The sequence below is a fragment of the Podarcis cretensis genome (assembly GCF_951804945.1).
Source record: "Podarcis cretensis genome assembly, chromosome: 3".
NCBI lineage: Eukaryota > Metazoa > Chordata > Lepidosauria > Squamata > Lacertidae > Podarcis > Podarcis cretensis.
Genome location: NC_137172.1, coordinates 34,496,472 through 34,520,792, shown reverse-complemented (window position 1 = coordinate 34,520,792; position 24,321 = coordinate 34,496,472). Strand labels below are relative to the sequence as shown.

Below are 24,321 nucleotides of genomic sequence, written 5' to 3'. Positions count from 1 at the left end.
GAACAGCGAAGCTAGACACATAATCTTGAGTGGACTTCGTGATGAGCAGCTATCATTAATAAATAGTACAGATGATGCATCTCAAATCTTAAGAGATATTGAGCGCGTGTATGGAGAATCTAGCATAAACTGCTTCAGAAACTTGGTGTGTAAATTAACCAGAGTGAGGATGAATTCAAAAGAGGAATTCACAGAGCACATCAACAAGTTTACTGAGATTATTCAAAGAATTGATTTGACTCCCAAAGCTTTTGATGAAGATACAAAGATAGCATTTTTGTTATCATCACTTGGACCACGCTTTAGCGCATTTGTAAGTTTGATGGATCATAGACAAGGTCTGACTTTTAAAGACTTGATTGGTTATTTAAAAGAAGAATGTAGAGATAGAGCTGAATCTCCAGTGAGAAATGCTAGAAGCAAAGACAGCAGTTATGCATCTAGGCAATTTACAAAGTCGAAAGAGATGCCTAAGAAAGTGATTTGTTTCAATTGTAACAAAGAAGGACACATTGCAAAGAATTGCAGGGCTCCTAAAGCCAAGAAACCCCACCCCTTTCAGCCAAAAGGAGAAAAGAAGGGGAAATGTGAATGCACGTGGCTACTGCAAGAAAGGAATTTAACCGTCCAGAATCGTGAAAATAGACGTAATAAATGGATAATTGATTCTGGAGCGAGTTCGCATTTTTCATATAAAAAGGACTATTTTAATGAGATAAATGATGAAGAAGGATCTGAAATTGAGATTGCAGATGGCAACATTGTTAAAGCAAAAGGTGCAGGTTCCATGAGTCTGAAATGCAATATAAACAATGAATGCATTGAGAACACAATCTCTAGAGTTTTGTATGTTCCAGAGCTGAGCTGCAATTTAATCAGTGTGTCCACATTGGACAAGAAAGGTTTCCAGATCACATTTGGAAATGGAGAATGTAAAGTGACTAGAAATGGCAAAGTGTTTGCTCAAGCAAAGCTAATCAATGGTGTATATGAGCTTGATCTTTCAGAGAACCAGTCTGCAAAGGTGGCACATTCCAGCCAGAAGGATGAAGCAGATCTGGACCTGTGGCACAGAAGGCTTGGACATAGAGACACCAACGTCATTCTGGATCTACAGAAAAGAGATCTTGTAAGAGGTTTGCAGGTAAAGCAGAGCAACAAAGCTCCAGCAAAGTGCATAAGCTGTATTACTGAGAAGGCTGTAAAACCTTCATTTCCACGTTGTGCAGAACAAAGAAGCAACAAAGTGCTTGACATAGTGCACACTGACATATGTGGACCCATGAATGTTCCCCCCCTGGGAAAGAATAGATACATTTTAATATTTCTGGATGACTTTTCAAGATTTTGTGTTGTATATTTCCTCAAAGAGAAGAGTGAGACAGTGGACAAGCTCCAGGAATACATTGCCATGGTCAAGAACAAATTCCAGAGAGCTCCAGCTGTGCTAATGAGCGACAATGGAGGTGAGTACTGCTCAAATGAAATGCAGGCTCTCCTGGCCAAGGAAGGAACTGCACACGTAACCACAATTCCTTACACTCCACAGCAGAATGCCATAGCTGAGAGAAAGTTTAGGTCCATTATGGACATGACAAGGTGCATGCTAAAGGATGCATGTTTGCCACAGAAGCTGTGGGCCGAAGGAGTGTACACGTCAGTCTATTTGCAGAATAGACTGACGTGTACACTCCTTCGGCCCACAGCTTCTGTGGCAAACATGCATCCTTTAGCATGCACCTTGTCATGTCCATAATGGACCTAAACTTTCTCTCAGCTATGGCATTCTGCTGTGGAGTGTAAGGAATTGTGGTTACGTGTGCAGTTCCTTCCTTGGCCAGGAGAGCCTGCATTTCATTTGAGCAGTACTCACCTCCATTGTCGCTCATTAGCACAGCTGGAGCTCTCTGGAATTTGTTCTTGACCATGGCAATGTATTCCTGGAGCTTGTCCACTGTCTCACTCTTCTCTTTGAGGAAATATACAACACAAAATCTTGAAAAGTCATCCAGAAATATTAAAATGTATCTATTCTTTCCCAGTGAGGGAACATTCATGGGTCCACATATGTCAGTGTGCACTATGTCAAGCACTTTGTTGCTTCTTTGTTCTGCACAACGTGGAAATGAAGGTTTTACAGCCTTCTCAGTAATACAGCTTATGCACTTTGCTGGAGCTTTGTTGCTCTGCTTTACCTGCAAACCTCTTAGTTTTCACTCAGGTCCACATCAGTTCCTCTAGGCGGGAAACCCTGGGTTGTTGTTGTTACAATGTTGACAGCTGGCTGCCTATAAAAGCAGGCCAGCTGAGCTGTTTGCTGTTCAGTTCAGTTCCAGCTTACTGTAAAGAACCACTTGGAGAAATCTCTGTGTTGTCTGCTTTGTCAACCCACTACTTAATAGAAACCTTACAGATAGAAAGCCAGCAGCAGGCAAAGGATTGGGGTAGAGCTTTTTCCCTGATGTGTAAGTTTATTGTATTCTGGGAGCATTTTGTTTTTTCTCCTGTTTTTAAGGTGTCTGACTTGAGGCAACCACCTCAGTATTCTCCGATGGCATTGCCATCTGCTTTACTTGCATATGTAGTCTAGACCAGGGAGGCCTTGTCCCCTGAAGAGGCCTATATGGATTTGTCTGTTTCGGTAATTCTGATATTACAGAGCTCTACAGCTTCCCTGACCCCAGTCTTCTTTCTCTGACGTATTTCTGCAGCTGGCAAATAGCAGAAGAAATGTTAGGGCAGTAAGGCACGAAAGGGATCTCATTGCAGGTGTTGCATCTCTTATGCCAGCATAAGCAAGACATCAGAGGAGATGTGATAGGGATGTAGGAAATTACCTTATACCCAGCTGGGCTAGTAAATAAGTTCCAGAGTTTCAAGGGCAGAGAGAGAATAAAGTACCATCCATGAGGGCAGCAGGGTACAAGCTTCCTCACCCTCTCAGGCCCAACCGCGGTGTTATGTACTGAAGTTCTCACCCTGGGTCAGCAGGGAGATACTGTAGATAGTTTTCACTCAGGTCCACATATGCAAATAAGGGATTGAAAGTGACGTTCAGTGATTGGATAGTTACAGAAAATGGTTACTGTTACATTCTAGTGGAGCTCTATATAAGCAGGCTGGCTGAACCCTTCAGTGCAGTTCTGTTCTGGCCTGTGAATAAACGAGAGCTGTTTGAAGAATCGCTGTGTCGTCTGATATGTTCACCCACAACTTAACACATACTATACATTTAAAGCTGCATCATAACACTTTAAACAACCACGGCTTCCCCCCCCCCCCAAAGAATCCTGGTAGCTGTAGTTTGTACAGGCTGATGAGAGTTATTAGGAGAGTCCTTTCCTCTTCACGGAGCTACCATTCCCAGAGTAGTCTGACAATCAGCCCCAACTTTGGACTTGTGCCTCTGAGAGGAATAGGGGTCTACTGACAACCTCAGCACCCTTAACAAAATTCAGTTCCCAGGATTCTTGGCAGGTAGCTGTGACTGTTTAAAATGGTGTGATACGGCTTTAAATGCACAGTGCAAATGGGGCCTACAGTGAAGACTACCATAGCATCACTCCAGGTCAGACTATACCTAGCTCAGTATTTTCTATTCAGCTTTGACTGGCAACAGCTCTACAGTGTCTCAGAAAGTGACCTTTCCTATTTATCTGCTACCTGGCCCATCAAACTGAAGGTGCCAGGGATTAATCCTGGCACGTGCCCCATCACTGAGCTACAGTTTCTTCCCATGGCTCTCTGTGTGCTGTAAATTTGCATGAATATAGTCTGTTAAGGTGACCTGCTCCAGAATTGCTGGCTTGAGATGTGTGTTCTCCTTTGTTATGGGGAGCTGAATGACACAGCTTGTTTCAATAGTATGTTTAGATGCTTCGATTGGTCTCTCATCCTTAATTACCTATGATTCATTTAAATTAAGGCCTTCAATTTTGAGAACACAATCTGGAACCTTAAGTTGGCTATTGCTTCACATATATATGCTCCCCCCCCCCTCCTAGCATGTGTTTATTTTTTTGCGTGAAGGATGACTGTGACTGAGTCATGTGCAATCAAACTCCAGAAGGACTCAACAGTCTGTGTGGGCTGGTAGTGGCAAGTCATTTGTTTGAAAATACATGCTTATTTTTTGTTTGTGTTTCACCTTTCTTAGAAAATGACAGAACAAACATTGTATTCCCCATTACGCAGTAACTCAGCACTCTCTTCCACTGCCTCCTCTCCAGTGTGCTCAAAATGAACATCCCAAAGTGGCCCAATTCATTATTTCATTTGTGCCCAGATTGGAGACTGAGGGTTTTCAAACAAAGCATTTGCCGAAAATAACCAGCAGCAAATAAAAAGATTTCATGTGTGGGTAATTAAGGAACTCCCAGCTTACAAGTAAATGGGCCTTTATTGCTAGTCCTAATTTGTTTAATTGGAACTGCAAAAAGGCATCCAACGAGGGTTGTTGGAATGTTGCTGATAGAAAACTGTGCTGCAAGGAAAATATGTTTTATGTACAGTGAAAAACAAGAATCCGTAAGAGCCATCTGGGAGACATCCTTCAAAATCTGATGCAACTCCGAGATTTGTTCCAGATATGAATATGGATTTGAGTGCTTTAGAAACTCTGTTCAAAAAAAAAAGTTCAGTGCTGCAGAGAATCTGTTTAGTCCCTCGATTCTATTATATTTTGAACAATTGCTTTTCTTTTAAAGAAGCTAGGATAAAGAACAAATCTCATGGAAATCAGCCAGTTTAGAAATACTAACTGTCCCCTGTGTGATGATTTCTTGCAAGCATTCTCGAAATGAATGAGGTCCAGAGGGGTGTCCACATGCAGAGCTTGGTGGACTGTGCCCAATTAACTTATTTATAGTTTTTATTGTATTTTGTTTATGGCAATTGTGTGCCACTCCATAACATAAATTTGTCTGGGAAGCAAAACCATAACATCAAAAGCAATGCAACAAAAATACAGCTCCCACACTGCACTCCCAAAGTTAAAATAGAAATTCGAAACAGAAAAGCCCAGATTACATGAATTATTTAAAAGCCCTGGTGTAGCAGGAAGGTCTTCACTTGGTGCTGAAAGTACTGCAAAGATGGCACAAGATGGCCAAATTATGGGAAGCCTGTCCCATAACTGGGGTGCCGCTACTGAAAATTCCCTCTCTGGCCATGCTTATGTGCCTCAGTTCATAGTGCAGGGGGACTCTGAAGGATCTTGTATACCTGTATAAAGGTATATAAGCACTTAGAGGATATTAAGCTATAAAACTGGAGGTATGTATGACCATAAGTATACTCACTGAAGCATCGACATACCAGTTGGATACTCAACCTCAGCAACGATATGGAGCTACAGAATGAGAAACAACTCCTAGTTGCTCACAGTCTGGAACTTCACAGCCTAAGTGGGAGCAGGACTTATATCCAATGCCATCTGTAATTCAGTGAATGAAAGGCCGCTAGCAGCAGTGCAGTGGGAAGAAGAAACCAGAATAAAAGAGCTCTCTTGTGCACAGGACAAATAGGAACTTCTAGGAGCTTGGGGAATTTTTAAGAGGTGATCATTAAGGAGGGATCTGCAACAAAATGTTCCAATGTGGAGTGCTGCTTTTCAGGATTTATAGAATTGTAGAGTTGGAAGGGACCAAGCCCTGAAGTATACCTGAAGGAGCGTCTCCACCCCCATCACTCAGGCTAGACATTGGAGTCCTCTTCCGAGGGTCTTCTGCTGGTACCCTCACTATGAGAAGTGAAGTTACAGGAAACCAGGCAGAGGGCCTTCTTGGTAGTGGCACCCTCCCTGTGGAACACCCTCCCTTCAGATGTCAAGGCGATAAAGAACTATGCAACTTTTAGAAGACATATGAAGGCAGCTCCATTTCAGGAAGTTTTTAGTGCTTGATTATATGCTGTAAGCCACCCAGAGTGGCTGGGAAAACCCAGCTAGATGGGTGACAATAATAAAAATAAAAATAATAATAATAATAACCCCCTGCAATACAGGAATATGCAGCTGCCCCATATGAGGATCAAACCTGCAAGCTTGGCATTATCAACACCAGGATTGGATTTAACCTTGCTTTCTTTCAGGATACTCCATTTCCCCTCCCACAGTAGTCATCTCCCGCTCCCTCAGTGGGCACCCTGAGCTCCTTTGGGAGCAAGTATTGAATAGAAATTTAATGAAACTAATTTTAAAAAATAGTAACAATCAGTCAGCATGGTCTGGGAAGAGTTCCCCGGGCCAGGTAGAGAGAATGTGAAGTCCCCAGGCCTGAAGCTCCCCACCTGGACCAGCTGAAATGTCCAGACTATATGCGAAAGCATCCCCTGAGACACAGAGAAGCTATATTCAACTCGAGATAAGACCTCATTGACTGCACTCCCTTTCACTTGGGGCACCACATTTGAGGAAATGATGCCCTATAGATGTAAGTAATGCAACTCGACTGCACTTCGAATGAACTCTGAATCAAGGTGACTATGGTTTTTTTCCCTTCTGTGGGGAAGCCGATCAGCAGAACTCCAAACATCTGCTATGACTTGGCAAGGAAGCATCAGACTTATTATTGCATTATAGAAAATTGGCTAAGTACTGTTGAACAAGAGCATCATTAAAAGTATTGTATGCATTAGGGAAGTGGCTGGTCTGAATAGCCAGATGCTTTCTAATTAGCAGCTTTCATTATCCTTGACCTTTTCACTCACTCGCATATATACACACAGAGAGAGAAAGGAAATTATCTTCTCCTTTTGTATTATCAGAGTCAGATGCCTGTGATTAGTGGCGTGTGCTGTCAAGGGAGGAACTGACTATTGCATGCCTGCGATGGAGGAAAGAAATGCATCTCAGTGGCTCTCTGACACAATGCTAGCCCTGTGTGAACAGCAAATGATGAGAGGAGAATGAATACATGGAAAGGGAGGGGAAATGGCTTCCCTGGACCCACCATGTACTGATCAGGTCCTTTGCACAGAGCCTCTGTGAATTCAAGCTGCATTTATTCATTCTGGGTTTTGTTTATTTATTTATTTTAATCAATTTGTAGACCACCCTCCAACCAATGGGTTCCCAATGCAGCTACCGACAATACAAAATTATATAAAACAGGATAAAAACAGATGGCTCAAAGCACACCCACACAATGAGGCCAGCAAGCGAAACCAGGAGATTAAAACAATTAAAGCTCACGGCTCAAAAGCTTAAAAAGGCTGGGAGGATATCGAAGTCCCTGCCTGCTGACAAACTGGTAGCCAATGGGTGTCAGGAGATCCTTTCTAGGGAGGGAATTCCACAAATGGGGCAATGCCACTGAAAAGACCCTCACTCCAGTCCCTGTCTCAGATGGGGAGGAAATCCAGAGGAAGGCTTCAGTTGTGGACCTCAGTGAATGGGTAGTTTAATGTGGAAACATTTGTTCAAGTATTCAGGTGTCCCAAGCCGTGTAGAGGTTTGAAGGCCACCACTAGGACCTTGGATTGTTGTCTTTGTGGTCCAGACTCTGCCAAAATGCCTGAATGGGGCTTCAGACAGCCAGTTAAGATGTTGCCAGGAGTGGAGAGGGCAGATCCTTGGCTATTCGCCTAGAGCGAGCACACCTGCAATATCGGTGTAGTAGGTAAAAGGGTAATACTGGTCTATGTTCCACAGGGATTGTAAGGCAGGAGTGGGAAAACTGGCCCTCCGGACATTGCTGGACTGCAGCTCCCATCATCATTGACTATTGGCTAGGGCTGATGGGAGCTGGAGTTCTCCCTCCTTGTTGTAAAGCAGGTGTGGCAGGGCTGTTTATCAGCCAGAACTCACCAGAATTCAGTTTCAGCACCTCTCAGGTGAGCGCCATTGGCATTGTAAGAGAACAAGGGAGGCATTCATGGTGAATTCTGGCATGTTTTTTTCCTTAAAAATGGCACTGGGCATGGCGAACCTTTGGCCTTCCAAATATTGCTGAACTAAGTGCCAGCAAGCATGGTGAATGGCTAGGGGTGATAGGAGATTACTGAGAGTGCTTTGAAGTGTGTTGAATCCTGAAATGCCCTATGTCGAAGCAAAATGATGTGATAGTATTGCCTTAACAATTGTTCCTTCACATAAGACTCTGAGAATGTCCTCTTGAATTTTCATGCTCGGGCCCAGGGCATTTCCTGGAGCCCCTTGATGCAGCACCCCTGTGCCTGTCAAATAGACTACGAGGGGGCCATCGGCATGCCATCTTGAAGACAAGACAGAAATGTAATAATTGGAAGGTTTTGCCCTCCCCACTTTAAAAAGCTCTCTTACCCTAGAAGTTCAAGAAAGCTTTTCTACACCTTGGATTTAAGCCTGTTTTGTCCAGTGCTGATAATTTGGGGAAAGGGTATTATCTAAGTTAGCCATGATGTTTCAGTCCTTGAGTCTGAAAATCTAAATGGTGCTGCAGGCATAATAGGAATGACTTTGTTTCTTTTACATGTGGGGGCCCCATTTAGATTTTCAGCCTCGAGGACTGATATATATTGGCTATCTCAGATAATAGCCTTTTTCCAACTAAGCAATGCTCAACAAAACCACCTCAAAATTAAATGGTATCAGAATAAGGCAAATATGTTTCCCCAAATGGTGTGTTGGCCACTGAAATTAGCAAGTAATTAAATAGCATTGTCTTAGTATTTCCATTCCATAACACAGGAAATGATGTGATGGGCACTTGCATCTGAGATGGTGTCGGAATTGGCTTTCATTCTCACATTACGAATTCTAGAACAGGCAATAATATCCAGTTGCCAGTACAGAAAAGGTAACTTAGAAAGTTCCTCAAGTACCAATTTCAGTGCATATATTGGGGATGGCTGCGTTGGGTATTATGGAAGTAGGTTTTCCCCCCAAAATAAATCTGCCTAAGTTTAGAACAAGGGTGACATCTAGTGGTTCAAGTATAACCTATCTTCCCGTTGATCCTTTATTTTTGCGCCATGAAGCAAGATGACGGACACAGCTACCCAAGTAAGAGATTCACAAAAGGGCATCACTTTCTTCCCTGCTGCCCCCTCTCCTTCTTTGTGGAAACTCACTGTTGTTTGCTGCGAGGAGCATGGATCTGTAATTATCACAAGTACTGGATTCTGGGTGTCAATTGTTACAAAGACTGTGGGCACAATTAGGGCTTTGAAAAAGGGGGAGCATTCGCCCCCCCCAGTGTGCTTTTATACACAGTGGTTTGCGGTTGTGCGCACATTCACACAGTAATGTCATCTGAAGCTGCTGTCCCTGTTGTCCATACACACAGGTGGGTATGTTTTCAAACTAGTGTGCAATGTTCTCTAGTACCCTCTCCTCCGTTAGTGTTTCCACAAACCTACTTTTTAAAAAATAAAAATAAAATTCTCAGTCTTTCGAAAGCGAGAAGCTGGAAGCTGGTGTGTTGATATACAGAGGATATATAGATACATCTTGGTATACAGAGGTGGCTGACTGTACTGCTTCCTATTTTTGCCGATTTAATTCATAGACATGTTAAACATGGCAAAGGGTGAGTGGCACAGTGCATATTGGGAGCCAGGTTTGCTAGTTTATTAGCTTCCCCATCCAATCTCTCTCATGCTTTCTCTGTGCCATCACACTAAAACTTGGAGGGGTGATCTTACTCCGAAAAATAAAAAGCTTCCATTATTGTCTGAACAGTGGTACCTTGGGTTACCTTCAGGATACATATGCTTCAGGTTATAGACTTCGCTATGCCAGAACTATTACCTCGGGTTAAGAACTTTGCTTCAGGATGAGAACAGAAATCGTGCTCCGGCAGCGTGGTAGCAGCAGGAGGCCCCATTAGCTAAAGTGGTGCTTCAGGTTAAGAACAGTTTCAGGTTAAGAATGGACCTCCGGAACGAATTAAGCACTTAACCTGAGGTACCACTGTATTCTAGAACTTAATCCACAGTTATGCACAGGGTGCAAGTTTGGTAACAAGGATACATTTGTAAACTCTGGGGTTTTATCTATTGTTATTTGATCCTATCACAAATTTAGGATAGGCAGTATAAGACAGTGGGTATGATAATGAACCATGACTTATTAACTCCAATTTCCCTGTTGATAAACTCCAGTTTATAGGAGACATTAAGCTAGGTGTGGCATCTAAGCTCTGCTCCTATTCCATCAGGAGAAGGAAGGAATTGGTAGTTTTGGAGGAGTCATAGATATACTATCCCTGCTAAAGAGCACATTTTTGTTTGTGGACTTTTTCAGAGAGAAGGGCAGCCCACATCTGTTTTTGCCACCATTATTCCTCCATTCTGCATTTGCTCCCATGCCATTCAAAACAAGAACAACACAGACTCAGTGAAGCTTCTTCTTTCTTATTCATGGCATGTCCCCAGCCAAGCAGGAACGATGTGAACACCATGATATCTGAGCAAAAGAAAGGTGGGAAGGAGGTAACTGAGTTTTTTTCTTTAATTTACAAGGAGGCTGGATGTCCCACCAACCCGTTTAATTGAACAATAGCCTCTCTCCCACGGACGTCATCAACTGAAGGGGGAAGCAGCAGCAACAGTTTAGTCCATAACTCACCTGTGTGCACTTGTTTTTCATGCCCAAAGGGCGCATTGGAATGTGAATCTCAACACTAGCAGGGCTCTTAATAGCAGTGCTGGAAGACCTGCAAATGCCGAATAATGCCCAGGTGTAGGCAGGTAGGAACGAGGCTCAAAATTTTAAAATACAGCTCTAAATAGCAGTTCTGGAAGACTTACCAATGCCCAGGTGTAATACTGACACCTAAGCAGTTACTAATACTAATGGAACAGAGCTCAGGCAAACATGTAGAATTGCGCCTGCTGGTTTGCTCATGTGTCTAAAGGAAGTAGAGGAACGTTGGGGTGGAAAGGCAGAACCACCAACATGAATTGTCATCTGAAGGCAGAGAAGCAGGTCACAGGTCATGTGTCTCAAGATCATCCCCACTGCCAAATGATGAGACATTGTTGTGCTTTAAACATTTTTGCACCAAAGGGAGACCTTTGTGTTGGTACACATTTGCCTTGCTTAGTATGGACAAGAGGAAACAAACATCCCATCAGCTCACAAAGAACCTTCCATGGCCAGTAAGAACTGTTGGGTCAGTTCTTTGGCTGCCCTCAGGGAAGGCAGAGGTCAGGGAGTCCGGAGCACACGTACCATCAGCTCCCAGCTGGCCTGAGAGCTGTCCCTCTGCATTTTATATGTGTTTGTTTTTGTGTTTCAAAATTGTAAATCACTTGGCAGAAAGACAGCATAGAAATCCAATAAATGAGTGGATTGAGTCAGGAAGCACAGCGAAGGCACTCCAAAATATAGTGTGTCCACAGCTTATGGCAGCTCCTATTATTTCCACATAGTAGGCCTTAGGCTAAGAGGAGATTGCACAAGCTTTGAATATTCTGCTTATGAGACCTGAGACAAATCTTTGTCCTCTTGGGAGTGAATCTGTTTTTCTTCTGTGAAGCTAACAGGTGTATTCCCGGGATAATTTCGCATTTTTTGAACAACGGTGAAGTGTAATGTGACCCTAAGCAAGTGGGTCAAGAAGTAATTCCCAAAAGATGTGGCAAATGCATTAAAAACTAGGGATAAGAGGATTTCCTCAGTTCTGTTCTGTAATTGATCTGAGATTAGCCTTGCTTTGTTTCCCTTCCATCTGAATTTCAGTTAGAGATTGGAATTTGGGGGTAGTGGCAGAACTGGCGCTGCACCTGGTATTCAATTTTTTTAAATTAAGAAACACAGAGACACACAAAATTCCAGAGTTTGGTAAAAATAAAATAAATGCAGAGCATACAACAGTTGCCTTGCTCTCCCTCTCTTCCAACCAGTGTGTTGAACTCAGTGCAGTGCAGGATGGAAGAGGGACTGGAAAGTCAAGAGCAATTATGGAAATAAATTTATTATTTCTTTATTTAAAATGAATGCTGTTCATTAAAAATCCCAAGCCAGTTTTACAACACATAAGAACCAATACAATAAAAGTCCAATATAAACTTAATATGTACAGTAAATAATTAAAACAGAGCAGCTAAATCAAATCAAATCAAATCAAATCAAATCACAGTAGCTGAAAAATTATCAGTGGCTTGATATGAGTGACCAGCAAAAGCCTGAGTGAACCAGTACAGAAAGTGCTGAAAACTCAACAAGTTCATTTGCCTCCCCCCCCCCCAGTGGTAGGAGCCATGATGGAAAAGTCTCCACTCACTTGTAGCTGCCAGGTGGAGTTCCATAGGCAGTGGCTTGTTCTGAGATCTCAGCAAGTGGGCAGAGGTGTTGTGTCAGGTAACTGGGTCCCAAGTTATTCATGGCTTCATAGGTCCAGCCTGGTAGCAAATATACTGGAAGGAAAACAAGTTCCAAAGATATGAGTTCTGCTCCAGAAAACATTTCTAGTAGAGCAGAACCTCAAAGTCTATGGTGGAATACAACAGAGGCAAATTCTGCAACCATCCCTTATTTAAATGCCACGGATAAAGGCCTTAACTGTGCTCCATGTCATGTATAAATTTGCCCTGTTTGCCTTTCTCCAGTTTTGCAGAGGATTTCACATGTTCTTCTTCACCTCCCCTTGGAAACAGATGGGGCTAAAAAATATGGAACGAATCAATTGGAACCTGAGGGTAATCATGCCCATGGCAAAGATCCTTGGACCCAATTTTCTTGTTCCACCTTAACAGGCAATGTCCAGTTTTTGAGGAGGCATCTTTTCTTCTTGCTCCAAAATGTAGGGTTGCCATATTTCAAAAAGTGAAAATCCAGAGCTACTTTTTTTTTAAAGGAAAATCCGCAAAAATATCACTGCTGGCATGGCTTGGCATACATCCGGATTTTCCTGGACATTTTGCCAATTTTTTCTAGGACACTGCTTCAGACTACAGATGGGAGATGGCAACCCTACTTGGACCTACATTGGTCTGTCTAGCTTTGTTTATTACACACTAAAAAGTCGGGGTGCAGAGTGGGCTCCCCAGGCACATATACACTACCAGCCGTACCCGGGGATTCTGGGTGTTGAGCCCTTCCAGAGGAGTACAACGTGTTTTCCCAGAGATCTAAAAACGTTAAATTGGAGCACTCATCTCTGTGGTATGAGTGAAAATAATAATTCCAAAACTCAAATATGTTTTTCCCCGTAATGAACATATGCAGTTTAAAACAAAGGGGAAAGCAATTAACCCAGCATTTTAAATCCAACTGATAATAAAACCCACAACCAACTCAACAGGCAATAAAAAAGACTAATCCAATTTACGTTGGAGGTTTATTATGGTTCATTACAATCTGATAAAATAATTTTGCAATCAGCATAATCAGCATATTTTTTTATTTTGCAATATATACTACAATCTTTGTCTTTTAGCATGCAGAGGGTAAAAGTACAATCACATGGATAAAAGGTTTTTCCATTATAAAACTGAAGGGGTGGGGGAGAGGGAGAATCTAAATTACAAAATATGGCTTTACTTGATAAGTGGTAAAATGGATTTATCAAGATTTCATGTTATTCGGCAAATGGCAGCATGTGCCCATTTAAGCAAATACTGAATACAAAGTGGTAGAATGTATAGCTGAAACAAAGAATTGCAAATGTATGAAAATCAGCAATTTTCCCAGTTTCACTAGTCATTCCTTTCAAATTTGCAAAATTTAAAAATGTCAAAGCCAAATTTAAATGTGAGCTTCTAATGTGAACTTTTTTCTTTTTTCTTTTAGCTCAGAATTTAAAAGCAGAATTAAATCCCTTGATCTTGGTTGGGTTGGGAACTCTATTTCTCCTGCTTCCAAGCAGCAGCAGATTCTTCTGAGCATGCTCTGAACCACTACTGTTCAAAATTTTAATGCCAGGAACATCAAACATTACAGTAGCCTTGTAATGTCAATCAGTATTACTAATATCATACTACTGATTGCAGGGGGGATGGTGAGATTTGAGGGAAACGGTTATTTGCCTAAAGCAACCTAGTGGCTGAGTTAAGGCTTGAACTAGCGGCTGCCTGGGCTAGAGCTCCTTCTCTCAGACTCTACACTTTGCCAGTGCGGGCACCAATTATGCCTCAGGTAAGCGTGACAAATGCACAATCATGGTCCTACAATATTATCACAATGGTGACCAAGGAGTTCTCTGGGCAAGGTGCCCCATTTTCCTAGTTACAGAATACTGAAAGAGAGATGTCACTGCAACAGTAGATCCTGACAGAAGATTTTAGGACTCTCTGCCACAAATGAAAAACATATGTGCATTATTACCAAATTCTTTCTGGAGGAATCTAGCAGTTCAGTCTTTTGCAATGTTTGATAGACTTGACATAAAATTAAAAAAATTGAGATAATTTCTTATTCATGTATACAAATACATTCTTCCTCCCTTCCCTCTCCCTCCCCTTGAAATTATTTCAAGAGTCCAATATGCCACAGGACATCTGCCGTCAACATTCATTCTGTTTGGTTACAAAAATAAACTATATTAATATTTGTCACCATGCAAATGCATGGACTTCCCCGCTTCTGGGTAAGCCCAAAGAAATGGACAAAAAGGCTTGAAGGTTGCTTTCTCTAGGTGCCTTCCAGACGCTATGGACTCCAATTCCCATTATCCCCTGTCTCCATGGCCACTTGTTACAGATGTGGGAGTTGCAGTCCGAAACATCTCATGGAAATCATAATGGAAAAGGGTGGTGGAATGGTTATTATTATTATTATTATTAGTAGTAGTAGTAGTAGTAGTATTAAAAGCTGTCTGTGATGAGCAAGATTTAAATCATGGGTGACTAACCTGTGGCTCTCAAGGTGTTGTTGGACCACAACTCCCAGCAGTCGTGATTCCTGACCATGCTGGCTGGGAATGATTGGAGATGGCATCCAACAACATTGGAATAACTGCACCCCTGCTTGAGTGAAACATTCACCAAATTAAATGCCAATAGACCTGAGGTAGACATGGCTGTAGAATGACTACATTCTGGTACAGAAGACTAGCAAGGCAGCAGGCCAGGGTTTCCCAAACTTGGGTGTCCAGCTATTTCTGGACTACAATTCCCATCATCCCTGACTGCTGGTCCTGCTAGCTAAGGATGATGGGAGTTGTAGTCCAAAAACAGCTGGAGACTCAAGGTTGGCAAACCCTGCATTAGGTTAAAATACTCTCCTATGACTCCATTCATACATAGTCTGGTGTGCCAGTGAAGCATGAACACCACTGTATTCTCACCGCTTAAACTGTGGTGCAGTCATCTGAGCAGGTAGCCTGTTACCTACCTTGTTTTCAGTGGGAGAGTATATCAGCAGCCATCTGGTTGTATAGGTATGCCATACGTTGTGCAGCAACCATACCTATAATTGCTAATGAAGCAGATGTAACCCTATGGTATCACCACCCATTAATGCATGATATGCCACAAAGATTCAGAAATAATGAGCCCAAATAGACCAGAGGTCTGACGTAAGAACATAAGAAGAGCCCAAAGCCCTGCTCTCACAGTGGTTAACCAGATACCCATGGGAAGCCCACAAGCAAATCCTGAGCACTGCAGCACTCTCTCCATCTGTGATATCCCAGAAGCTGGTATTCAGGCATATAGTGGAAAATAGCCATCATGGCTAGCAGCCATTTGGAAATGCCTTGGACCAATATTTCAGATTTTTGTCAAGCTGATGATGGCAGCATTGTATACAATGCTGAGCCAAATTTTCTCATCAGGCTTCCCCCCCCCCCATGTACAAATAAAAGAAAATCTATGGCTTTTTTCCTTAACCCCCTAGGAAAAGGAGGCAGTTTTGCAGACTTTCCTCCCAACATTCTCCATCATATTTGTGGTGGTCACCATCTCACCTCTAGTCACCCCCCCCCCACCAAAACAAGCACACACACACACACGATTCCAGGGGCATTGTTGGGGATGCAAAATGGTGGCTGGGCTGTCAACACAGCTGCTGCTGTTGTGACTTGCAGTGGCTGTGAAAGAAAGAAAAACTCCCGGGGGGGGGGGGGGAGCTGTGCTACTGCTTCTGTGAAATGTGAGAAAAAAATGATGAAAGATTTGCCCTTCCCCTGCAGAAATTCAATTGTATTCCCTCCAGTTTCTGTGCTGAGGGTGGAGAATGTTGACAGGCTATTTGTGTACACAGCTGTAATAAAAGGTGACAGAGAATTACAGACTTGCAGCAAGTGACCTTTGGCTCCTCTAGTCCAACCAACTGCTCCATGCAGGAGCTGCAGTGCAGGATTCCTAGCAGATGGCTGGCCAGACTCTGCTTAAAGACCTTGAGGGTCAAGGGTTGGGTTAGCAATAACAACAGGCAGTGTTGCAAAACATTTACAGGTTGTCTGGAAGTAGTATGTACTGAAAGTCTATCCCGTGCCCTTGCAGTGGGAGAATGGGCAACTGTGCCACAGTAAGGAAATGCTAAGCTACTTCCCATGTCTTAATACAGGCTTGCCATACATCAGAAATATTCCTGACCTGTCCTGTTTTTTGGCTGAAAAAATGATGTCGGGGATAATTTTGCCGAAGCGGAAAAAGCACAATGGAAAATGCAGCAGAAACAGCTCCAAAAAGCTTAAAATCGCTATTTTTCAGGGAAGCTTCCTAAAAAAAAAAAGCTCAAAAATGTTGGGGTCTTCCTAAATAAAAGCTCAACAGGAATTTTAGCTTTTGAAACATGGCAACCCTGCTTAATAAAAGCAAGTATATGTGCATTTGCAAAATATGCATTGCAGAAAACTGCAATTTAGTTTTTTAAAAGCTGAGCTCAGAGCCAGCTATGGTTTATAAAGTAGGCACTGTAGCTGTGCATTTAACAACAGCATAATGTACAGATACTAGGTAATGATGTTTGCTGTTGTGCTGCACTTAATAAGCTGCTACTAAACGCACAAAGTCCTCCTTCCTCTGCCCCTGATCAGTTGGCAATCTCATTGGCAAGACCCATAGGAAATCGATCAAGTAATAGCCCTTAAGATGGATTATTTTTTCCACGATGCAGAGGGACCTGCACAATCCCATTAAAACAAATTGTTGAGAGGTTTTTCTTAGCCATGGGCTAGCTAGAATTTTTCTTTTGGGATCTCAGGGATACAGGGTCATTAGATACCCCATACTGGGTTCTGGGGATGGGTAGAGATTCAAATGGATTGGTACTGTTAGTTTCATCTCACGAGTAATAATGAACGACCCATTCCCTCAAAGTGTCCCTATTTTCCAGGGACAGTCCCAGATTTACATAAGCCGACCTGGTTTCTAATTTGATCCTGGAATGTCCCGATTTTCCTTTAGGACATCCCTATTTTCACTAGAGAAATGTTGGCGGGTATGGAGTTATGCGACCCCCAAACCAAGGAGATAAATAACCATACAACCTTTAGAAGACCTCCGAAGGCAACCCTGTATAGGGAGGTTTTTCAATGTTTAAATTTTTATTATGTTTTTATATATGTTGGGAGCTGCCCAGGGTGGCTGGGGCAACACAGTCAGATGGGCAAGATATAAATATTATTATTGAATATGATGTCCCTATTTTCATCGGAGAAATATTGGAGGGTTTCCAGAATATTCTAACCCTAAAGTTCTGGCATTTCACTCTGTCCATTCTAGAAAGCAAACCCCTACAAATTTTATCACCAATGATACCCCTGCCCAGTTCTGATGTAGCTTTCTCAGGCTGCTGACTTGTGCCTGAAAGCAAACAGTGGCCTCTATTCTGTAACTCTGCAATCTTCCATTCTCTTCCCGGTCTAAAAGTACACTTCAGCTCCTCTCATCAATGGCCATCAGTGACCATGGATTTCATCCTGAACCTCCTTCAATTTCATCCTTGACCTTTAAATCTGTTTGAATTTGGATTGGATTTTTTAAGGTTTGGTTCACTCGGGGAGATTTTATCCGGTTGAAAACAGTGTGCAGATATCTCCCTTGTGGGATTATTCCTAAATAGCGCTTGCTTAAAGAGTGCCACCCTTGTTCCCATCTTTGCTGACATCCAAATTAGAAGCTGCAGCTGCAAGAGGAATGAAAACAACACCAGACCCAGCCCTTTCCCCACAGATTTCAACAGCTGGTGTCTCTTTGGTGCAGGCTGGGGTCCAGTCCCAACAACCCCTCTGTTGTTCTGTAGATCAGTCACAGTGGATAGCGGTTCCTTTGTTCTTAGCCTGACTTTGGAGGCTGCTGCAAAGATATGGTTAGACACACCTCTAAATCTTCTGTGAGACTGGCTTAGCAAGCGTATAATACTACCCTAATCATTCTCCCTTCTGTAAGAAGGAAGGAAACTCTGAGCAGCAACAAGACTGCAAAGTGAACAGCCTTCACAGTTCAGGGAATTGCTGCCAAATTTGTCTGCTGTGGCTAATACAATATGGGGCGAGGGGGACAACAATTTAAAGGATGTGTCATTTTCCAATAGACTGAAAGATTAAAGAGGGTCTTGCATTCAAAATGTTTGCTAGGATAGGGTGCATATACCATAAAGCAAGATAATTGCTAGTATTGCGTGGGGATATCTCAGATACATTTTCCCCTATCATTTTTCACTGAAATGAGATTTATTAGATTGCCTGCTGCAACATGGTTAGATTTATTGATGTGGGCTTTATTTGCAATTTGATTATTATTTTTAGCATTGCTTGATTCAAGTGTACACACACACGTTTGTGCGTTTGTTGCCTAGTTCATTTAAAACATTCTTTACTCTGGTTGGCATTTAGTTGTGTTGTCTGTGTGGCTGGTTGGCTAGAAACTGGTTCTGTTTTGCTGTATCAGAAATGTACTGCAAAAGTTCCCTAGATGCCTCTCCTTTATGTCCCCACATAGGTGGGGTAAGGCTAAAGAAATCCTGTGAACTTCAAAATGCTGAAGGGAGGGTCCTGAGGATTTAACCATGGAAAGGAAGAGGGATGCTGAACTGTCTGTTTTTTGTTTGCTTGTTTTTTAAGGCGCTCTTGCGCCCTTAACAGCTATATGGCAGAAGTTCAGCAGGCACAAATTCTCAGTTTGCTGCAGGATTATGTCACAGAGCTGGCGGGGGGCAGGTGCTGCTGTGCTCATGTCCTCTAGACGGGCTTCCCATAGGCATTTGGCTGGCTTTGAGAACAAAATGCTTGGCTAAATTGGTGCATTTGGTCTGATTTGTCAAGCACCTGTGGGGAGTCTCCAATACCAGAACGTAATAGGAGATTCTTGCGAATCATGTAGGTCTGTTCAAACCCACTGGCTCTAATAGAACACATAGCTTACATTTTGTTGCAGAGGTAAATTTCAAAGACTGAGATAGTATCCTCAATATGCCTGGCGTATGCTAGGGCACCAGCTCCTATGCATCCACCAGGCACAGTAAAGACCTGCTCATTTGTTCACAAGGATGAAATTGCACAACTGTTTCAAATTCTGAGTCTTCTTAGGCATTTACATTAAAGGGACAGCTTCACATTGCCCATCATCGTGGAATTTGGACCTATCTGTGAAAAACAGGTCAGCTTTCTACAGAGCAATGGGTATTATCAAGCCAAGTTGCCTTAAGAAAAATGCTTTAGCCCCGTTTCCAAAGTACATAGGATCGTACGAAGCTGCCAGATGCTTAATCAGACCACTCGGTCCATAGAGCTCAGCACTGTACTCACAGACTGGCAGGGGCTGTCCAGGGTTTCAGAACTTGCTTCTATGCCTGTTCAGTAGGAAACAGCTCCCCGCGATTTCCATACGAGTTGCTTCCCAGGAAACATGCTTAGGACCAGGCTCTCAATCAGGACTGGCCCCACCATAAGGCGGAGTGAGACAGGTGCCTCGGGCAGAGGTGGGGAGCGGCAGCTACACAACCCACCCTGCAACCCCTAAGCCAGCCTGCTGCCTCCAAGTGCAGTGGCGGCTGCTCGTCTGGCACCTGTCTTGAGGTAAGGTTCATCTGCCAGTCTGCTTGGCTTTTCTTTGTGGAATTCTGGGGTTGTGGGCAGGGGCGGGGAGGGAGAGAGAGCATCTCGTTCTTCTCTTTCCGGTAAAGCATCAAGGCCCATCCCTGTCTATCAGTGTTCTTCTGGCCAGTCCTTGCCTTGCTGAAAACAGCATGCAATCCAAAATCAGAGCAGCAAACATGTGTTGCCCATCTACAACGTGGGCATGTAGGGAACACAATCCTTTCTGGCAGAGGTAAAATGAATGAATGAACAAACAAAAAACAGAAACCATGCACCCGGAGCTGCAGAGATTGTGCACCTTGAAGGAATGCTGATGGGTCATTATTTAGGCAGGTTACATCAGTGGTCATGGTTGGGTGGGGGAGATAAGTTGGGATGGACAGAGAGGCAGGAGCAGCCTGTCTACAGGCAAACAGGGCAAACTCTTTGGTTGATGATGGTGACCTTTGTACATTCACTCACAAGGTCTCATCCTCTAAGGTGGGCAGGGTCCCTTTTTCCTAAGTCAAAAGCCTTCACACTGGCTGAGACTGATGGGAGATGTAGCCCAAGACATCTTGGAGGGGGAAGGCCACCAGCATTCTTTCTCAGCAACTGCAAGGATCGCACTGCATTTCTTGCAGGGAAGGGGGGCATCTGCTGTCTAATATTACATTGCTTCCTGCAGTGAAAAAAATACAAGCAGCCACTGTAGGTCTCTAGCATTAAGGACCATGCCGCATCTTCCTTTGTAGGCATGCTCACTCTTGAAACTACAGTGACACTGTGAGCAGAGAGGAAAGGGGAGGGTAAGGGTCTGGCACATTGTGATGTGTCGTGGAAACTGGTCTTTCCCCTACCACTCAGCTTTGAAAAGGAATTCCATCTATGTAGCTTTCACTGGGTCCTTTCCATCACACTACGAACCTACCTAGCTTTTGCTAGAAAGGCTCAATGTTTTAAGGTGACACAACAGAATCCTGCAGCCAGAGGGACTCCTCGCCACTGCAGCAGCACTGAAGGCCAAGACATTTATGATCATAACTGCTGATTCATTATGCAGCACTTGAGAAAACTTAAAAAGAGTTCCTACTTTAACCCCCACCACACGCTCCCCTAACAGCACAGTGATCTGGTAGGCTACAATCCTGCATAGAGTTATGATCCTTAAAACTCAGTGATGTTAATAGAAGTTAAGGCATCAAGCAATGTACAGGATTGGGACCTTGGTCCATATAATGCCCTGTGATAATAGTGCCTTTTAAATAATAACAACAATGCAAAACCTGGATAATTTACATAAAATGCAAACAATAAATCAAGAGTGCTGCTACACTGATTTCAGTAAGCAAAAGGTACATTCAGTTCAATGTAATATTTTCACATGCACGGAATGGGAGGGGTTTTTTAATCTGAAAAAAATAGAGAGAGAGATTTCATTTGACAACATATACTAAGGCTGGGATTTTCAGCGGCATCAAACAGTAGCCCAGATTTCGATGCCAATTCAGTAATAACTGGGCAGCAAATCCCCCTAAGGCCGCAATCCTCCTGTGACTTACTTGAGAGTAGTCCTATTTAGCTCAAGTGGAAGTGCGCTGGGGGTTTGGTTTGCAGTCTGAAGCACCTTTGAAAACCCCACCTGAACAAATTACACAATTTGAATATGACATTTTTTTAAAAAAAGGCATAACATCATGGAAAAACATTTACCATATTTTTTGTTGGGTGCTGCTTGCCGAAGCGAGGCAGGGGCTTTAATGCCTGAGGTATAGGAAGTTCCTGGATGCTTTTAGGGAAATGGGAGGGTGGGAGAGTACGAAGGATGGTTTGCATAGCTTGCAGGTATAAGGATGCAGGCATGTTCCCCACCAGGCTATTGAACTTGTCCTCCCCTAGCAGAACTGCCCAGTGCTCTGGATGCTCCTGCAGCACCTTCCTCATCTTGAACCGGGGGCTGGGCATGAAGAGCAAGAGGTAATCGAGGCAGAGCTTTTTGGACACCACGTTGACTTTGGAGTCCCACATCTGCTCCAAGATGACATCCAGCGGTGTCAGTCCTTTGCTGTCCTCTATCCTGGGAGAGGCCCCGTTCCCCAAAAGGATCAGAACCGTCTCTGACCTCAGGAGCTCGCAGGCGAGATGCAGAGGGGTCTTTCCATCTTCCAGGTGGAAGCAGCCGGTTCTGTTGATGTAGGAGTTCAGGCTGGGCAGCTTGTGGGAGATGCTGATGATCAGCCCCAGAATGTCTCTCCTGTCGTAGGTGACAGCCATGGCCAAGTGAGGAGCAGAGGAAGGGCAATAGCAGAAATGTTCCCCGGGGACTTTGAGAGCCTCCTCCGGAAAATGAGACAGCAGGTACTGGGCATAAGGCAGGTGGTTGTGCACCACGGCGTAGAGCAGGGCTTCGGAAGGGGAATACGTCCTCAGGCTGGCATTTTCTTCCCAGTAGAAATACTCCATAGTCCTCATGTCTTCCAGCATCCAGACAGGTTTGTGATCTCTGACAGCTTGGTAAAACATATAGGATAAGAACTTGCAATGCCTGCTCTGGTCATCCTGTAAGCTGGCCTGGTTACTGGCCATGTCTCGGAAGTCCCAATGGTGAACAAGCCCTTTTGTGCCAAAAAGAAGGGGGGGGGGAGGCTCCACTTGCAAGCGAAGGCTGATGTTCAGTTTGAATGCAGATTCCAGAGGCTGCTACAACCTTCAGACTGTCATTGCAGCAGCCTGGACTGCACTAGCTGGAATGCATAGCTCTTTCTCTGACGGGCTGTTCATCTCCACCCATTCATTGTTTTCCCTTTCTCACTGCGGCTGGTTTTGTTGAGGTAAGCAGAATCTCGCCAGCTCAGTTAACCATTGCCATGCAAGCACGCAGTAAATGCAGTTGGTTCTCTGTTCGGCGCAGGTTAATGGGATACAGATAGCTGTGATTTAACAGCCGAAGAGAGAGCTATTTGCAGGGAACTATAATTAGCTTTGCAAAAGGAGCAATTTTCTGCCTGCAATCAGGGCCCAATCAAACCTACAATAACTATTGCAACAGAGTGTGTGCTCCTAGAACTGTAGGGGCATGTGTGTGTGATGTCACTTATACGCATTCTCCATACAGATGCAGTCCCTCAATGGATTAATCAAATATAGTTATTTTATATTTTTAAAAGTATATACCATATTCATGAAAAGTATCATTATGGTTTACAACAGTTGTGCATAAAACCATGCGACAAAAAACAAAAATGTTAAAATCAGAAATCAGCTATTGTGGAAATGTGTATTCTTAATTACCTGCATAAACCTGACAGAAAAGTTTTCAGCAGGCATTTAAAAATTAAAACAGAATGCGCCTGCTAAATCTTTAATGAAAGAGTAATCCACAAAACTGGGCTGACAACACGAAAGGCTCAGTTTCTTGCTGCTGTCAAATGAACCTCGCCAGTTTGGTGGACGATCAACAACACTCCTGCAGATGATCTCAGGGATCCAGCTGGGCTATAAGGCTTCAGGTGGTTCCTAAGACAGTTTGGACCTAAATTGTTCAGGGCTTTGTAAATTAACACAAGGACCTTGAATCTGGCTTGCTAGTAGATTGACAGACTGTATGCAGGCTGAGACCCTACTTACCCACAGACTGTCTCGCCAGAGTGGTGCATACTCTGGTTATCTTGGACTGCTGCAACATGCTCTATGTGGGGCTACCTTTGAAGGTGACCTGGAAACTACAACTAATCCAGAATGCAGCAGCTAGTCTGGTGACTGGGAGCGGCCGCCGAGACCACATAACACTTGTCTTGAAAGACCTCCTAAATGGCCTCGGCCCAGTATACCTGACGGAGCATCTCTACCCCCATTGTTCAACCCAGACACTGAGGTCCAGCTTCAAGGGCCTTCTGGCCCTCACTGCAAGAAGTGAGGACACAGGGAACCAGGCAGAGGCACTGGCAGAGGAAGAGGAGTGGGGGGGGAGCACATCGCCCCCAGCAGTGCGATCCCGGTGGGGTGCCATTGCAGCTACCCCCGCCGGCACTGGGCACCACACCCCCAGGACGAGTACCACGCCCCTGCGGGTAGTGCGCCATGCCACCGGGACACGCGCCAGCCCCGCCCCGCCCCTGCCTGATCTCCACCCCCCGGTGCCGGAGCATGAAGCTCCGCCGCTGGGCAGAGGGCCTCTTTGGTAGTGGCGCCTGTCCTGTGGAACGCCCTCCTATCAGATGTTAAAGAAATAAACAACTATCTGATGTTTAGAAGACATCTGAAGGTAGCCCTGTTTAGGGAAGTTTTTAATGACTGATGTTTTAATGTATTTTTAATATTTTGTTGGAAGCCACCCAGAGTGGCTGGGGAAACCCAGCCAGATGGGTGGGGTATAAATTATTATTATTTTATTAATTATTATTATCATTACTAGATTTTCAAAAAATAGTGG

At 43.7% G+C, this 24,321-nt stretch overlaps 1 protein-coding gene across 3 annotated transcripts; it reads right to left on the bottom strand.

The window, feature by feature from the left end:
• Positions 1-11,893: 11,893 nt before the first annotated feature.
• LOC307213330 (ankyrin repeat domain-containing protein 9-like) lies at positions 11,894-23,552 on the bottom strand. 3 transcript variants are annotated; one of them, XM_079971155.1, is made up of 2 exons: positions 21,603-23,552; positions 11,894-12,342 (listed from the first exon to the last, which is right to left on the bottom strand). In XM_079971155.1, the coding sequence occupies exons 1-2, from the start codon at positions 22,473-22,475 to the stop codon at positions 12,307-12,309; spliced, it is 909 nt and encodes a 302-aa protein (XP_079827281.1). In that variant the 5' UTR covers positions 22,476-23,552; the 3' UTR covers positions 11,894-12,306. The 3 variants fall into 3 exon arrangements, 1 of the variants encoding a protein (XP_079827281.1); XR_013837480.1 differs by lacking the exon at positions 11,894-12,342 and adding an exon at positions 15,711-15,828 and having other exon boundaries at positions 15,861-23,552; XR_013837481.1 differs by lacking the exon at positions 11,894-12,342 and adding an exon at positions 15,711-15,835 and having other exon boundaries at positions 15,867-23,552.
• Positions 23,553-24,321: the final 769 nt, after the last annotated feature.

Bases quoted from the DNA above. Each gene is read 5' to 3' on its own strand.
- LOC307213330 (XM_079971155.1), bottom strand. From the start codon at position 22,475: ATGGCCAGTAACCAGGCCAGCTTACAGGATGACCAGAGCAGGCATTGC. The intron at 12,343-21,602 runs GTAAATGTTTTT...TTTTCCTTCCAG, and splicing joins AGCACCCAACAAAAAATATG to TATATTTGCTACCAGGCTGG.